This window comes from Nerophis ophidion, linkage group LG24, assembly GCF_033978795.1.
Source record: "Nerophis ophidion isolate RoL-2023_Sa linkage group LG24, RoL_Noph_v1.0, whole genome shotgun sequence".
Classification (NCBI taxonomy): Eukaryota; Metazoa; Chordata; class Actinopteri; order Syngnathiformes; family Syngnathidae; genus Nerophis; species Nerophis ophidion.
Window position 1 is genome coordinate 19,617,865 of NC_084634.1, and position 18,034 is coordinate 19,635,898.

An 18,034-nucleotide genomic window follows, 5' to 3' on the forward strand; every position below is an offset into this window, starting at 1 on the left:
CACATGAAAAAACTTCCATATAGTCACCTTTACACTCGTTTTAACCAATATAGTGTAGTTTACAGCACTCACTGCTCCAAACGGCATCGCATGGCCACGACGTGGAAATACAGTGGGGCAAAAAAGTATTTAGTCAGCCACCGATTGTGCAGGTTCTCCCACTTAAAATGATGACAGAGGTCTGTAATTTTAATCATAGGTACACTTCAAATGTGAGAGACAGAATGTGGGGAAAAAAAATCCAGGAATTCACATTGTAGGAATTTTAAATAATTTATTTGTAAATTATGGTGGAAAATTCGTATTTGGTCAACCATTCAAATCTCTCACTGATGGATCTCACGTACCCCTTGGCATACCTTCAAGTACCCCCAGGGGTACATGTACCCCTATTTGAAAACCACTGCAATAATGCATTGTATTTTTATTTTTTTATGTATTGTTCAAATGCTTTTTAGGTGATGGAATGTCACATCACATGAAAATATGGCACTGCCTTATGGAATGTTTACAATGAAAACGCAACAAAAATTAAATTATAGCCAATATTTCAGAATATCTCCCACCAATAGAGTAATATTTGTGTAAATTTAAACGAATATAACTCATAGTGATTGTTTCTTTGATTAAAAAAATGGTAACAAGACAGTTTTTTGAAAGGAACCCAACTCTTCCTTTAAAGAGCCAAAAATCCCATCCGATAGTTGTTCTGCAAAGATGATCAAATTTACAGTCGCAGCTACATCATTAGTCGTGTTGTTAGGATTGCACGTCCCGCCTTGCCATTCCACATCCCTCAGCAATGTGGAGATGTGTTTTTGATGAGGCAGAAGTTGAAGATGAAGTGTAGTAAAATGTTGTTCTGCCCACAGTTGATGCAATAGCGCCAAGATTAGTCGCCGTGTTGTTAGCATTCTTCAACCTACACTTGGAAACAAAAGTTGATTGCCACAACATAATAGAAAATATTACATAAAATGTAATTTAGCCCGAAAATATGTAAAATATGTTCAAACAAATCTACAATTTGAAGCGCCAGGGACGACTGAACTACATTGGTTCTGTTTCTGCCGTGTTTAGTTAAATATTTGATAAAGAGTATAATTTTTATTTGATCATGCATTACACATATATTTAGTTTGTTCTACATAATAACACTGCTGGAGATGATTTACTTGAGTGGCTGAAAAGCACAATACACTTTGCAAACTGTAGGTGGCCCTGCTGCTCAAATTTAACATACTGTACTAGTATTTGAATACAATGTGCACTGGGGCCACTTTGGAATTTTAATCCTACAATATTAAGATTGTATATGGAAATTAATTTGTCTTTATGGATGCTTTCTAGACACTGATTTTTCAGAGTATAAAACATTCCAGGTAAAAATCATTGTTAAAGAATCAGTTCAAAGTAGAGTTGTTGTTAAAAAAATAAAAAAAAGTACTGTAAAATCTGTGAAATTCAGTGTATAAACAATTAAGTCTAAAAAAAATAAAATAAAAAAAAGTAAAAATTCAGTGTAAATTAAGACTGTCCGGAAAAGGGTGGAATGCCATCTCCGGGTTGGGGAGGAGACCCTGCCCCAAGTGGAGGAGTTCAAGTACCTTGGAGTCTTGTTCACGAGTGGGGGAAGAGTGGATCGTGAGATCGACAGGCGGATCGGGGCGCCATCTTCAGTAATGCGGACGCTGTATCGATCCGTTTTGGTGAAGAAGGAGCTGAGCTGGAAGGCAAAGCTCTCAATTTACCGGTCGATCTACGTTCCCATCCTCACCTATGGTCATGACCGAAAGGACAACATCACGGATACAAGCGGCTGAAATTAGTTTCCTCTGCCGGGTAGCAGGGCTCTGCCATCCGGGAGGAGCTCAGGTGTTTAGGTTATATCCGACCGGTAGGAGGCCACGGGGAAGACCCAGGACACGTTGGGAAGACTATGTCTCCCGGTTGGCCTGGGAACGCCTCTGGATCCCCTGGGAGGAGCTGGAAAAAGTGACTGACTGGGGATAGGAAAGTCTGGGCTTCCCTGCTTAGGCTGCTGCCCCCGTGACCCGACCTCGGATAAGTGAAAGAAGATGGATGGATGGATGGATGGATGGATGGCAATTGATCCTGCTTCAGAACTCGTTAACAAGGTCTAAATTTAGCTGAAGTGAGTCTTAACTTTTGAAGCAACAAATGTTTTTGTACTGAATTTTTCCGCGTTGAGTTCGTTTTACAATAAAATTTAAAACGCTATCTTAAATAACTGCATTTTAAACACATTTTGCGCACATATTTTTACTGACTGAAATTTTGAGCAGTTTGAATTTTGTGAACGGAATTATTTCTCTCTTTCAGGTCAAAGTACTGGACGTGACCCCGTGGATGGAGGCGTGTGTTCGCATTGATGTCCGCATACCCGCGGCCACCAGCCAGACATGTGACAACGCTTTCGGATTTCTACATCCGCCCAGTGAGTGAGTGAGTGAGTGAGTGAGTGAGTGAGTGAGTGAGTGAGTGTGTGTGTGTGTGTGTGTGTGTGTGTGTGTGTGTGTATGTGTGTGAGTGAGTGTGCGTTGGCGTGCGTGCGTGTGCGTTGGCGTGCGTGTGCGTTGGCGTGCGTGCGCATGAGTGAGTGACTATCACATCTCCTTATCCCTTAGTGCAGGGGTCTCAGACACGCGGCCCGCGGGCCAATTTCGGCCCGCGAGACGTTATTTTGCGGCCCCCACCTTATTAACAAAGTTTAATGTTAGTGCGGCCTGCAAGTTTTATATAAATGCCGCTTGACAGCGTTGTGTTTGGTTAAAAAATGGTTCTTTCACCGTTCTGGGTTGCCTACCCCTGCGTTAATGGAAAAGCGGCAAATGAGTGAAAGCAACAAAGATGTTGCCATGGAGACGAGGGTTTTCTTACGTGCCTGGCTGCAGTCACACCGCGACACCAGTCCATCAGTAATAACAGTCCCCGATAACCTGGACCAATTCAAACTGTTATTTGTTTTGTTTATTGTTGAATTTGCATTGCCTCACACGATGAACACTACATATATTTCTATATGACGCCGGGTAACACTCCGCGAGCAGTCACTTTTTTGCGCTTGCTATCCTGGTACTTTCCTGGCTATTATCCATCGACCGCCGTGTTGTTGTAGGGAGGAAAAGTGGAACGACACACATTGCGCAAGAGATACAATCTGAAACGTCATTATACAACTAAACATGCTGAGGAGTATGCAACCTTTTTTTTTTTTTATATATATCTTCTTTCGGCCCAGCCTCACTCAGACTCTGCATCCAGTGGCCCCCAGGTAAATTGAGTTTGAGACCCCTGCCTTAGTGGATGCTGCATTGAAACACACTTGTTTCTTCTTTAACACCATTGAGTTAAGTATAGTAAGTTGTATTTATTTAGGGAAGTGACGCGCTTCCATGTCCGAAAAGGAGTAGGAAGAAGCAGCTCAGTTTGACTTGTAGGAGCGACATACCATAATCTCTTCTGTTCCCACAAGGGGTGAGCAGTGACAAAGGAATGAACGACTCCCTCATCACAAGCAACATGGTGCCCATGTTCCCCACATTTAAAGGTGAGGTCGTCTGCACATCCGTGATGCAGGAGTTCAAAAATGAATGAAAAAAATGTCATTTTATCTTCCCCAATAGTCAAACATCTAATCATTGAGTTAACTGCAATTACGGTCTAGAAACTATTATATTTATTTTCATTTTGTGCAATCACGATAAGCCAGATGGTTTTGTTCAAACTTGTGTTGTGTGATTAATGCACCAAGAAGGAAAATGTCCAACCAAAAGGCTCTGACTTGTGTTGTGTGATTAATGCACCAAGAAGGAAAATGTCCAACCAAAAGGCTCTGACGGACTTTTTCCGCTCGAACACCCAGTGAATGGAAAACGGGGGAAATGTTGACATAGTGCAGCGATTCTGCCCCCCAGTGGCATATATAAGGTACTACATGGAAGAAAAGGCATGGCATTTAATAACATGCTAAATGAAACTTACAGGTTTTTAAATCAATAAATTTTTTCATAACAAATATGTTTGATACTGCTTCTCCTCGTTAGGGTTAAAGGTCAGACACAAACCATTCACTCATATTTTACAAATCTCCAATTAGGGTTGTGCGATAGACAATAGAAATTTGGCTGACTTGATTGCTGTCCCACTAATATGACACAACCGCATCCTCAATTCTTTCTTGGCAAAACATTTCTCAGTCATCACTTTTTGATTTTAACACATTTATATATGTATAGTTAAAATAAGAATGTAATATCACATAAAAAATACATATGTACAATATATCCATATATTTACCACTAGAGCAGTGGTTCTCAAATGGGGGTATGCGTACCCCTGGGGGTACTTGAAGGTATGCCAAGGGGTACGTGAGATTTTTAAAAATAATTCCAAAATCCTTCATAAATATGTTTATTGAATAATACTTCAAGAAAATATGAATGTAAGTTCATAAACTGTGAAAAAAAATACAACAATGCAATATTCAGTGTTGACAGCTAGATTTTTTGTGGACATGTTCCATAAGTATTGATGTTAAAGATTTCTTTTTTTGTGAAGAAAATAAAGTTCATGAATCCAGATGGATCTCTATTGCAATCTCCAAAGATGAAGTAGATGATTACTTCTATTTGTACAAATCTTTATTTATAATTGAATCACTTGTTTTCAACAAGTTTTTAATATTTTTACATCTTTTTTTACCCAAATAGTTCAAGAAAGACCACTACAAATGAGCAACATTTTGCACTGTTATACAATTGAATAAATCAGAAACTGATGACATAGTGCTGTATTTTACTTCTTTGTCTCTTTTTTCAACCAAAAATGCTTTGCTCTGATTAGGGGGTACTTGAATTAAAAAAAAAAATGTTCACAGGGGGTACATCACTGAAAAAAGGTTGAGAACCACTGCACTAGAAGCAGGGTTAGGGAGCCAGATGTGGCTCTTTTGATGACTGCACCTGGCTCTTAGATACATCTTAGCTGACATTGCTTAACATGGTAAGCAATAAATAATTCCACTGGTAATCACAGTGTCAAAAATAACATTCAAAATATAAAGGATTCTCAAGCATTTTAATCCATCAATCCGGTTTCTACCGCACCTGTTCAAGAAGTCGCATTAATGGTAAGAAGTATTTTATTTATTATTGTTAATGTTATTAAAAAAGAACAAGAGAATCATTACACTCTAAAAATGCTGGTCTTACTTAGAAATGCACACATTTAGTTGTATTCAGTCTTAAAAAATATATTATATGGCTCTCACGGAAATACTTTTTAAAATATTTGGCTTGTATGGCTCTCTCAGCCAAAAAGATTCCCGACCCCTGCATTAGAGTATGAGGAATAGCTAACATGATGGTGTAGGTTACAAGAAGCCATGGTAATCGTCAAGCAAGAGATCTTGAATTAACAGGTGTATTATTATTTGACATAAATGTTAATATATATGCATAATTAAAAATATAATAATACAAAAATAATATATTCATATAACACATACATACATCAGGCATGTCATTTGAACTTAATGAAACAGAATGAAAATTAAAGCTGCAAGCAGCGTTGGTCGGGTCCGCCTTTGGCCGCTGCCAAGCCGTGGTCTAAGCCAGACCTACATAGAAGTTTTTGTTGCATGTCTCTACGACATTCCTAACAGAAGTTACAAGCAGTTTTGTCAGGGTTTTTTCTTAGGGGGCACTAAAGCGCAATTATGACTTTAGGGGTTTGGTTTTTTATTAGATGGCAATTTTTGCCAGTCCTGATGTGTGTGTAAAATTTGGTGAGTTTTGAAGCATGTTAAGGGGGTGAAATTACAGATCGGCGTTTCCGGATGTTGTTGATAAATGGCTTTCGCTTGGCATAGTAGAGCTTTAACTTGCACTTTGAATCATTTTAAGGGGGTCCAATTACAGCTCAAAGAGGCAAAAATGACATTTTTTAGGAAAATTTGCGCAGGGGTTCTTTGAAGGCACGTAAAATCAAAACCGGAGCAGTAATCAAAACTCTGATCTATACTTTTAATCAGAAGGGTCCAAACTCTCTCCTGTGCGAGTTTGAAGCCGAAACGACGAACGCGCTCAGAGGAGATAACTTTTGAAAAAAGGTGACGGTTGTTTACAAAACTTTTATTTTGAAGGGGTAATTGCCAACTTCCTGTTGTTAACTAAAAGATGTAAATTATTAAAATGTAGGTCTAAGTGAGACCTACATAGAGGTTTTTGTTTCAGAGCTCTCCGACCTTCCTACCGGAAGTTACAAGCAGTTGTGTCTGTTTTCTCTTCCTAGGAGCAGTTTTTTCTGTGTTTTATTCAAAAATTGCGCTAGAGCGCATTTTTGAGTTTTTTTTTTTTTTTTTTTCATGAGATCGTAAATTTTGCCAGTTCTGATGTGTGTGCCAAGTTTGGTGAGTTTTGAAGCATTTTAGGGGGGTCAAATTACAGCTCAAAGAGGCAAAAATAGCATCTTTTGCGAAAATGTTGCTTTGAATGGGTTTTTGCAAAATTTCTATTGATTTTTGCCCTAGAAGATACAGTTATGAAATGTAGGTCTAAGTCAGCCCTACATAGAAGTTTTTGTTTCATGTCTCTACGACATTCCTAACGGAAGTTACAAGCAGTCTGTTTTTTTTTTCCTAGGGGGCGCTAGCGCGCAATTTTTTTGGGGGGGGGGGTTTGGTTGCTTAATAAGTTGGTCTGCCGCACCAAACCGATGTGTGTGTAAAATTTGGTGAGTTTTGAAGCATGTTAAGGGGGTCAAATTACAGCGCATAGGATCAGAATAATAAAGAATAAAACGCACCATCCTCCAGACCCTAATAAGCCAGGGGTCTGGAGGATGTGCGTGTCTGTTGTGATTTCGCTTCCTGGTTCCATGACACGCCTTATCTAGCCTTATCTAGCCTGTCCCTAATGTTTTGATCTGATCTTAACCAATCGTGACTCATCATAGTAAACCAACCAACCAATCATAGATTTTCTTATACGCAAACTAACCAGTCATCATTGATTTTTCCAGTATATTTTGTCCCCTGCCCCTGGAGTTTTAAATTAGGCATTTTTAATGGAAAACTGTAGTCTTTACCACTGCAGCCGCAAACTGCAATGGATGATCACAAACCGTACTCATTTCGGGAAAATCATAGTTGGCCGATATGGCAAAGAGACGGATCAAGATTTTAACACGGAATGTAGGTCGAAAAAAACGGAAAATTTTTGTTTATATTTTTACAGAGATAAACAGATGGATTTCCTACAATAGACGGAAAAATCACATGCCAGATATATATATTTCTGAAGTAGTGTTTAATTACGCTACGCTACACGGCATAGGTTACAAGAAGCCATGCTAACCGCTAGGGCTGCGAATCTTTGGGTGTCCCACGATTCGATTCAATATCAATTCTTGGGGTCGCGATTCGATAATATATATCGATTTGTTTCGATACAACGTGATTCTCGATTCAAAAACGATTCTGTATACATTCAATCCATTGTATTATGTTATTGCTGTGTATTGTTTTGTTAGATTGATTAAAAAAAAAATCGATTTAAAAAAAAAAAGAGAATTGATTCTGAATCGCACAACGTGAGAATCGCAATTTGTATTCGAATCGATTTTTTCCAACACCCCTACTAACCGCTAAGCTAGAGCTCTTGAATGTAAACAGCGGTTGGATACAAATATTGAAAGTAATGATACCAAGTATAGCGTCAGCATATGCTTGATACTACAATGATTAGATGTTATGTTTCAGAGTTTATATTTTTTTGTTAATGTAACTCAGAAAGTGTAAGTCTCTGCACAAGGAAGGACTTTAGGGTAAAAAACAAAAATGTAAATCAGAGCCAATAATAATTTTTAGCTTATGTTTCGTAATCTTGCACTATTGAGTTTGTTTTTCTCAAAATATTGTGTAATAAAAGGAATTAAGAAATAATTTAGATATTAATGTTACACAGCAATGCTGTGTTTTAGTCAGATTTAAAATTAACATAAAAAATTGGATAATTTAATAATGACAATTTTTTTGTTAAGATTGGAATAAGCAATTCTGGTATGGGATCCATACCCAAATGTGAACAAACAGAAGAATAAGCGTACATTGAATCATGTTACAACAGAAAGTAACCAGATATTAACAGTAACTTAACAAATGTAAATTATGTTATGTTAGCACAAACATGGACGCCCGCAGCCAAAATAAAATCCTTTATTTTCCAATGGTTGTATATTGATATGCCAAACAATTGCTATCCCAGGAGGTTGCAATAAATATCGCCATACAGACTTTAGACCATATCGCCCATCCCTTTCTCAATTAACCTGTTAACCATTACACTATCGCGCTGCCCAAAGGTCTGGTTAAAAGTTACTGTTGATACCCGACGTACTAAGATGTCTTTTCCTCCTACAGATGTTTGGAACTATTTCCATGTTTCCACGCTTCCCGAATATGCAAAGCAGGTGGGCACGCTCAACGTCATGAGTGGTCCCATATTTGACGAGGACTACGATGGAAAAGCCGACGCCTACAAGACTCTGGCGCCGTGAGTTCTGCAGTTCCTTTATTTATGATTGGTGCAAATAGTACACTGGAAATTGTTATTGAGCTGGTGGTGATTGCATGTAAGTGATAATTAATAATAGGCTCTTAAGTGCACGAGAAGGTAAATTTATGTGGTCATTTATGAGCAAGTTGATTACACAAAGCAACTGAACCAATGCTGTAACAGTGGTAAGGAAATTGCTGAGGCAGCATTATTTAGTGTTTATTGTAATGCATGAGTTTCACTCCAACTACTATCAGCGCTAGATCGCGAGTGCAAGATTTTCCAAAAACGAGTTGCAAAGCGGAATACTTTAGATTAGCTAATTACAGCCTTTAGAAGGTCAATAATTCATAACACGATTTTGATGCAGTTTTCCAAAAACTCAGACTGTCCCTCCTTGGCTAAAAAGTAAATACGCTCAAATAAGTGTTTGTGTTCATATTACATATTATTTTTACTTTTAAGGCTTTCCATTTTTTCAACAGCTTTAGGTACCCTTAGGTGTTGTTTTTATATATTTGTAATGTTTCGTCATGCTCTTTTTAGGGGTAAAAAAACAGTATTATGGGAAAACCCCAAAATGTGCAATATTTACCAAAAAGTTGTTTCAAAATAGGATATGAGATGGGCTGATTACAGGCGTTTTTAGGTCAATAACTCATAACACTGATTTTGATGCAATTTCCCCCCCCAAAAAATTACACTATCCCTCCTTGCCGAAAAATGCACAAACAAAATAAATGACTTAAAATAAATAATAAATAAATGACACTGTTAATTAAGTCACTTTTTTTTCTTTTTCCAATGTTTAAATTATAGATATGAAGTTTATATACATTTTTCGTGTTTTTTTTTGTAAAAAAAATAATTAAGGAACAAACAAAAGTTGCAATATTTTCCCCCAAAAAATAGTTTGAGTGGAATCTTTGAGATTAGGTTTGAGCATGGGGCAGCAAGCCTTCCGAGCAAGAGCAGTTGGGATATGCTCCTTCCGTGACCCTGACAGGGACAAGCAGCATAAAATTGGCATTTATTTTTGCTGAAAGTAAACGTTTGTTTTACAGGAAATGCACCTTTTTTGGAATTTTGCTTATCGTTTACAATCATAAAAGACAAAAGGGTTTTTGCATTCTAACATGTAAAAGATTGTCTCGTTATTGGTGGCTCGCAATGCAGCTAATGGGAGTAATCAATTCTACCTCTAAATCACTTTAAAAATGCATTCAAAAACCATCATTAATACATCATTTACATTCTGCAACCTGTATAATAACCAAGCTGTAGCGATATTATTGTAAGTGCGAACACTGAGGAACTCTTTCTTTCTTTCTTTTAAACATTAGTGATTTAGGGCTATATAAGTAAACATTGATTGATTGATTGATTTTTAATGGACATAAGGTATAAGACTCTATGCATGTGAAGTTACACAATCTGCTGTTTAGTGGCGCTACTGCCCACTGACAAACTGAAAATGAACACAAAATGTCATTTACACATTATCTGTAGCAATAACAACCCACCACCATCGTAGTTTATAGCGTTTAAGTTGTTTGTCGGCAGTTTTTTCAATTAGAATGAACTATGCAAAAACACTGCATGTGAATGAATGTCTCTCACACCTACTAGTTGTTGAGAAGTGTAATTACACCAAAAACAATGTTTTTGTTTTTTTTTCATATTTGGAAGGGACATGCTTGGATCCATTCTGTATTTGTGGTGAATGCATTATAAAAAAATGTCAGGTTCTCAATAGAGATGGTCGATAAATGCAGTAAAATGTAATATCGGAAATTATCTGTATAGGTTTCAAAAATTTAAATTAATGACTTTTTAAAACGTCGGTGTACGAAGCAGTACATATCCGGTAAAACGCGGACGTTGCGTCCCCCAGTAAGCAGCCCTCTCGCCTGAGGCATGTTTAAAAAAATAAAAAATAATGCACTTTGTGAAAGTCAAAGTATAGTATTTCACATAGTTGTAGTGAGTATCAGGATTATCTCAGGGAAAGCATGTCTCAAATTCCAAGCTGCTGTTTTGAGGCATGTTAAAAAAAATAATGCACTTTGTGACTTCAATAATAAATATAGCAGTGACATGTTGGCATTTTTTTCCATAACTAGAGTTGATTTATTTTGGAATTTTTTTTTACATTGTTCAATGCATCCAGTGGGGCATCACAACATAATTAGGCATAATAATGTGTTAATTCCACAACTGTATATTGTATATCAGTATGCTTATTTGAATCCGTTATTACGAGTTGGACAATATCGGATATCGGCAAAAAAGCCATTATCGGACATTTCTAGTTTTCAACATATATGGGCTCAGTAAATTAATGTCTCCTATTTAAAATAATTTGGAAAAAAGTGCTGTGATGCCATTTTAAAGTTAAACTTGTTCAAAACTCTGGCCAAATTTCTTAAATTTAACTGATTTGTTGAAGATGGGGGGAAAAAATGCTGAACGTTAGTTTTTTGTTGAAAGGTGACTCAGGGGTTAAGTGAAGTTGTATTTTAAGGACTATTCCATTCCTTTCTCCAGGAACGAGGTCCGCATCCCCACACATTTCTTTATCATCTTGACCAGCTGCGACAATTCCACTTTGGACTGCAAAGGTCCTCTTCAGGTTCGCTCCTTCATCCTGCCGCACAGAGCCGATAACTCCGAGAGCTGCCCTGTGAGTAACGCCATCATGGGCCAAAAGCGGTTGAAAGTTTTTGCCTCTAAATGTGTTGTCTTGCCAAGGACCAGGACGTACATTGGGCGGATGACTGGCTGTGGCTGCACACCGCCCGCGTGCGCGACATCGAACTGCTGACTGGGCTGAGCTTCTACCACGACAGGTTGTCCGTGGAAGACACGCTACAGCTTAAAACTTATTTACACAATGCTTGAACTAACTGCAGATGGGCATAGTAAAAAAAAAACAACAAAACCAACATTTCTGGCATTATTGCACTTATTTGTTTTTGATTAGTGTGTTTTTATGGGCATGTTTTTAAAGCTTTAGGAAAAAGAGGAACTGATACAACCAAATACTGCAGCAGCAGGATTGTATATGGACACATTATTGCCATTCTATATCCATTTGTATATATTTTTGATACAATATTGATTTTAATCCTCTGTAAATTGCACATGTGTAGACCTTGAAATGTAGTTTTTTGGTCTGGACTGGTGTAATGGCACACTTTCCTTAAAATTCGGTCCGCATAACAGTGATCGACTATTTTTTTTTTCTTCTTCCAGGGCCGATACTAATTTAGTAGTCAAGGAGGTCGATATTTGATATTGCAGTAAGTTATTTAAAGATGACAGCTGGACAAGGTTTTACTTTTTTTTTTTTAACATTACCTTAAGGAAACTTGGCACCAGTAGCGACATGTTTTATGCTGCGCTAATGTTGTGAATAATTTTGCATAAAAAGAGGATTTCTCAAACACTTTTTATTATGTCTGAGGAGCATCATTTACATTTCAAAATATGGGAAACATCCGGGGGAAATTGTTAAATATGGCATGTCTCTACATGACAATAAAACTCCATCTACAACAGAATATGAATTTAATACATTGTAAGATTTCCTCATGAGCAACCTGGAAATATTGCAAACATTTAAATAACAATTCTAGGCTCCATGTAGCTTAAACTTGGGACATTTTTGAAGCTGTTAGAGAATGTGTGAGCTGCTGCCTGCTCTTTAGTAATATGTCATCCATATCTGTCACATTATTTGATTGAAGTTTTGACAGGTAAGTGGTTAAGACATACTGCAGGCAATGCAAGAGGGAGATCTCTATCTAGATAGAGATGTATATACAGTGGGGCAAAAGAGTATTTGATCAGCCACCGATTGTGCAAATCCTCCCACTAAAAATGATGACAGAGGTCTGTAATTTTCATCATACGTACACTTCAACTGTGAGAGACAGAATTCAAATTGAAGACATTTGAAAGAATTTGTTGGTAAATTATGGTGGGAAATAAGTATTTGGTCAACCATTCAAAGCTCTCACTGATGGAAGGAGGTTTTGGCTCAAAATCTGACGATACATGGCCCCATTCATTCTTTCCTTAACACGGATCAATCGTCCTGTCCCCTTAGCAGAAAAACAGCCCCAAAGCATGATGTTTTCACCCCCATGCTTCACAGTAGGTGTGGTGTTCTTGGGATGCAACTCAGTATTCTTCTTCCTCCTAACACAATAAGTTGAGTTTATACCAAAATGGATACATGGATGATACAGCACAGGATTGGGAGAATGTTATGTGGTCAGATGAAACCAAAATAGAACTTTTTGGTATAAACTCAACTCTTCGTGTTTGGAGGAAGAAGAATACTGAGTTGCATCCCAAGAACACCAAACCTACTGTGAAGCATGAGGTGGAAACATCATGCTTTGGGGCTGTTTTTCTGCTAAGGGGACAGGACGATTGATCCGTGTTAAGGAAAGAATGAGTAGGGCCATGTATCGTGAGATTTTGAACCAAAATCTCCTTCCATCAATGAGAGCTTTGAATTGTTGACCAAATACTTATTTTCCACCATAATTTACAAATACATTCTTTAAAATTCCTACAATGTAAATTCCTGGATTTTTTTTCACATTCTGTCTCTCACTGTTTAAGTGTACCTATGATGAAAATTAAAGACCTCCGTCATCATTTTAAGTGGGAGAACTTGCACAATCGGTGGCTGACTAAATACTTTTTTCCCCCACTGTAGATAGATCTATATAGATATCTACATAGATAAGTTCCTTTTTTGCTTAAGCCCATTAAAAAATATATTTGTATTCAAGTTAGAATAATTACCCACGTTATCTAATATTGTCCCCAAATATATGTAGACAGAGATCCATCTCTGTCTAGATAGTAAGTACTATGTGAGTTTAATATTATAGATGTTCAAATGACATACATTTTCAAGTAGAGAGTGTCCAAAAGGTTTACAAAACCTTAACATTTAAAGGATTAACATATAAAAACTGCTACAATAAATGAGAACATGGTTTTCTTTTCTATAAAATTGAAGAGTGTTTTAATAGTTTTTAGAGATATTACAGTTTCTGCTTTGCAGTAGGGATTCACCAATTATTGGTGGCAATATTTGACATATAGATCTACATAGTCATATAGATCTAGATCAAGATCTATATAAATATGTCTATATAGATCTATATTGATTTAAATCTATATATAGATCAATATTTATAGAGATATAGATTTATATAAGGACAGAGATCTTCACCGAGACAGATATCCATCTCTATCTAGATAGAGGTCTAAAGATTTCCGTCAAGAGGTAGATCTCTATCTAGAGATCTCTGTCTGGATAGAGTTCTCTGTCTATATATGAATCTATATCGCTATAAATATTGATCTATATCGATATAGATCTATGTCAAATATTGCCACCAATAATTGGTGAATCCCTACTGCAAAGCAGAAACTGTAATATCTCTCAAAACTATTAAAACACTCTTCAATTGTACAGAAAATAAAACCATGTTCTTTCATTTATTGCAGCAGTTTTTATATGTTAATCCTTTAAATGTTAAGGCGTTCTAAACTTTTTGGACACTCTTTACTTGCAAATGCATGTCATTTCAACATCTATAATTCTGTACTCACATAAGTGGGGTAATAAGTATTTGCTCCCCTGCTAGTCTGTTCAAGGTTGGTCCATAATTAAGACTGGGGTTATTTGCATTATACACAACCACAGCGGGATTTGAAATAAACATGAAGATGGTCAACTTTAATCAAATTGGTTTTGCATAAATATGACTTCTACCATTTATGATGACTTTACAGCCATTTTTAGTTGAATTTGTACATTTTTAAAACATAATTAGTGGTATTTGTTTGGAAACTCTTTGAGGTTATGTGATCCCCTAAAACATATTTATCATACTCACTTGCAACTTACATTAACCATCAACGTCAGCCAACAGAAAAAATAAAATAAGAAAATTGAGAACATGGTACAGAGTGCCACATAGACTTTAGGGCACTTGAGATTATCCACCAGGAACCTCTAAACCAGGAACGTCCAAATTTTTTCAAGCGAAGGCTGCATAAAGAAAAAGAAAGCTTGAAGCACACGGGGGTTTACTTTGATACATTTTCTACATTAAAAGTACTAAAACAATGTTAATCAATCAATATATGCTGAACTAGTAATGGGTAAATATACCTAATTGGGTGTTTGGGACACTCACTACCTGTAGTGACACTGCACTGACACTGTCTAGGTGTTTCATAAAAGCTTACATTTGGCCTGCAAACAGTAATAGTTGGCAAATATAATTGTGTGAAGTTGGCCCTCTTTTTGTAAATATTAAAATAACACATTGTTCTGTAAAATGTTTCTTTCATCAGTTATCTAATGTTAACGTTTCATGAATTTTAAGTTATGAATGTGTTATTATTCATAACCAGCCCCCAAGTTTGGCAGAATCTCTCAAATGTTCCCATTTGTTTGTGCTGCAAAGACCTTTGTCTAGCAAAAGACTGGTTATGAATAACATAATAACATGATAACTATAATAGTTCACATTAAAAAAAATGCAGCACAAACATTTGGACAAGTTTGGGGAAATTGACAAGGTGGTTATGAATAATAAAACGTTAAAAACAAAAACTGTAATAGACAAAAAATTGGGATAAAGTGGGGGGCTGGTTATGAATATAATAAAACTAATAAATGTTTGCAGCAAAAAGGAATGGGACAAGTTTGGGAAGAATGGTTGTAAATTAAAAATACATTTACACAACTGAATTAGACTAAATGTTTGCGCTGCGCAAATGTTTGGGGATGTTTTCACAAGGTGGGGGGGCTGGTTATGAGTAATAAAACGTTAAAAACTATTACAGACAAAAATTGTAGCACAGATGGGGACAAGGTGCGGGGGCTGGTTATGAATAATATAAAGTTAAAAACAAAAACTATTATAGCAAAAATTGTAGCACAGACAAATGGAACAAAGCTGGGGGGCTGATTATGAATAATAAAACATGAAAAATGTTTGCAGCACAAAGTAATGGGACAAGTTGTTGATGTCAGGATGACATCACAGGTCAGAAAATGTATTTTAGAATAAATTAAAAACCGTAACAACACAAACAAAAACTTTTAACAGCACAAACGTAAGGCAGTGTTATTTTAATACTTACAAAAAGGGGGGCAGACTGCACACAAGTCCCAATGTTGGCGGGAGTTTTGCCAATCCTATTTCTTTTGTAATCCGGAACGTTTGTTTCATCTTTTAAATTTGTTGCGGTGAAAAAAAAAAGTTGTGGGCCAAAATGGCTGCACTTTGGACACCCCAACTCTAAAGTTACAAACCCCATTTCCATATGAGTTGGGAAATTGTGTTAGATGTAAATATAAACAGAATACAATGATTTGCAAATCATTTTCAACCCATATTCAGTTGAATATGCTACAAAGACAACATATTTGATGTTCAAACTGATAAACACTTATTTAGAACATCCCACAGGTGTGCAGGCTAATTGGGAACAGGTGGGTGCCATGATTGGGTATAAAAACAGCTTCCCAATAAATACTCAGTCTTTCACAAGAAAGGATGGGGCGAGGTACTCCCCTTTGTCCACAACTGTGTGAACAAATAGTCACACAGTTTAGGAACAACGTTTTTCAAAGTGCAATTGCAAGAAATTTAAGAATTTCAACATCTACAGTTCATAATATCATCAAAAAGGTTCAGAGAATCTGGAGAAATCACTCCACGTAAGCGGCATGGCCGGCCGGAAACCAACATTGAATGACAGTGACCTCCAATCCCTCAGACGGCACTGTATCAAAAACCGACATCAATCTCTAAAGGATATCACCACATGGGCTCAAGACCACTGTCACTAAATATAGTTTGGAGCTACATCTGTAAGTGCAAGTTAAAGCTCTACTATGCAAAGGGAAAGCCATTTATCAACAACATCCAGAAACGCCGCCGACTTCTCTGGGCCCGAGCTCATCTAAGATGGACTGATGCAAAGTGGATAAGTGTTCTGTGGTCTGACGAGTCCACATTTCAAATTATTTTTGGAAATGTTCGACATCGTGTCATCCGGACCAAAGGGGAAGCGAACCATCCAGACTGTTATCGACGCAAAGTTCAAAAGCCAGCATCTGTGATGGTATGGGTGCATTAGTGCCCACAGCATGGGTAAATTACACATCTGTGAAGGCTCCATTAATGCTGAAAGGTACATACAGGTTTTGGAACAACATATGCTGCCACCTGAGCGCCATTTTTTTCATGGACACCCCTGCTTATTTCAGCAAGACAATGCTAAGCACGTGTTACAACGGCGTGGCTTCGTAAAAAAAGAGTGCGGGGACTTTCCTGGCCCGCCTGCAGTCCAGACCTGTCGCCCATCGACAATGTGTGGCGCATTATGAAGCGTAAAATACGACAGTGGAAACCCCGGACTGTTGAACAACTGAAGCTCTACATAAAACAAGAATGGGAAAGAATTCCACTTTCAAAACTTCAACAATTAGTTTCCTCAGTTACCAAACGTTTTGAGTGTTGTTAAAAGAAAAGGTGATGTAAAACACTGGTGAACATGCCCTTTCCCAACTACTTTGGCATGTGTTGCAGCCATGAAATTTTAAGTTAATTATTTGCAAAAAAAATATAAAGTTGAGTTTGAACATGAAATATCTTGTCTTTGTAGTGCATTCAATTGAATATGGGTTGAAAAGGATTTGCTAATCATTGTATTCCGTTTATATTTACATCTAACACAATTTCCTGACTCATATGGAAACGGGGTTTGTACATCATTTTTGATTCCACTGTTGAATCACTCCTAAAATTCAGTGCAGTGTGAATTTCCGCAAAGTCGGGACATTATTTTCCCATTTTTATGAATATCATATGCATTTAAAGTCCTGGTTGAAACGCAAAGTGGCGAGGGAACACGGTTTTCTATTCATCCAACAGGGCATTAGCTAACCTATTGTTATGTTATGCAGCTTGTAAATATTTACTTCAGAAATGTGTAAAATTAATGGTTTCATAATTTAGTACTTGATGAACTTGTGAAAAAGGGTCCTAGACAGTGTGTGTGTGCGTACATACGGTGGAGGAGGTTCAGTCAGACGTGAGGGCTCGCAGCACCGATTGAGGGACTCTGCTGATGTAGTCGTCGTGGTTCCTTAGTGTTGCTACCACTCCTGCAGAGTTCATGTGCTTCACGTTAGCGTCGTAGCGATATGCCTTGTTATGCACGTCCGTCAGTTTCCCTGGCAGTAGAAGAAAGGTGACACAGTGAGATACACGCCATATGGGTGGTCATCCAGTACTGCTTCGTACCCCCGACACAATGCAGGATGACTTCAGGGGCACACGTGTCCCACTTCTTGGTCCCTGGACTTGCAAAGACGTAAGCAGACGCCATGCCCTCAACAAGCT

The 18,034-nt window shown here is 37.4% G+C and overlaps 2 protein-coding genes across 6 annotated transcripts in view; one reads left to right on the forward strand and one right to left on the reverse strand.

Moving 5' to 3' along the window:
* enpp1 (ectonucleotide pyrophosphatase/phosphodiesterase 1) overlaps window positions 1–12,032 on the forward strand; it is a 100,067-nt gene extending 88,035 nt beyond the window's left edge. For 2 of the 3 annotated variants that reach the window (XM_061885967.1, XM_061885969.1), the window contains exons 19-23: window positions 2,344–2,458; window positions 3,497–3,571; window positions 8,444–8,576; window positions 11,127–11,262; window positions 11,331–12,032. In XM_061885967.1, coding sequence (XP_061741951.1) covers window positions 2,344–2,458; window positions 3,497–3,571; window positions 8,444–8,576; window positions 11,127–11,262; window positions 11,331–11,480 — 609 coding nt within the window. In that variant the 3' untranslated portion in view covers window positions 11,481–12,032. The remainder of the gene's footprint in view (window positions 1–2,343; window positions 2,459–3,496; window positions 3,572–8,443; window positions 8,577–11,126; window positions 11,263–11,330) is intronic. The other variant, XM_061885968.1, reaches the window with a different exon arrangement.
* The window catches only part of bpnt1 (bisphosphate nucleotidase 1), a 74,159-nt gene that overhangs the window by 13,607 nt on the left and 42,518 nt on the right, over window positions 1–18,034 (reverse strand). The window contains exons 8-10 of one of the 3 annotated variants that reach the window (XM_061885970.1): window positions 17,936–18,034; window positions 17,702–17,865; window positions 14,319–14,661 (exon numbers count right to left, since the gene is read on the reverse strand). The exon at window positions 17,936–18,034 is cut by the window's right edge and continues 7 nt beyond it. In XM_061885970.1, coding sequence (XP_061741954.1) covers window positions 17,714–17,865; window positions 17,936–18,034 — 251 coding nt within the window. In that variant the 3' untranslated portion in view covers window positions 14,319–14,661; window positions 17,702–17,713. Of the gene's footprint in view, window positions 1–14,318; window positions 14,662–17,697; window positions 17,866–17,935 lie in introns of those variants that run through there. The other 2 variants (XM_061885973.1, XM_061885971.1) reach the window with 2 other exon arrangements.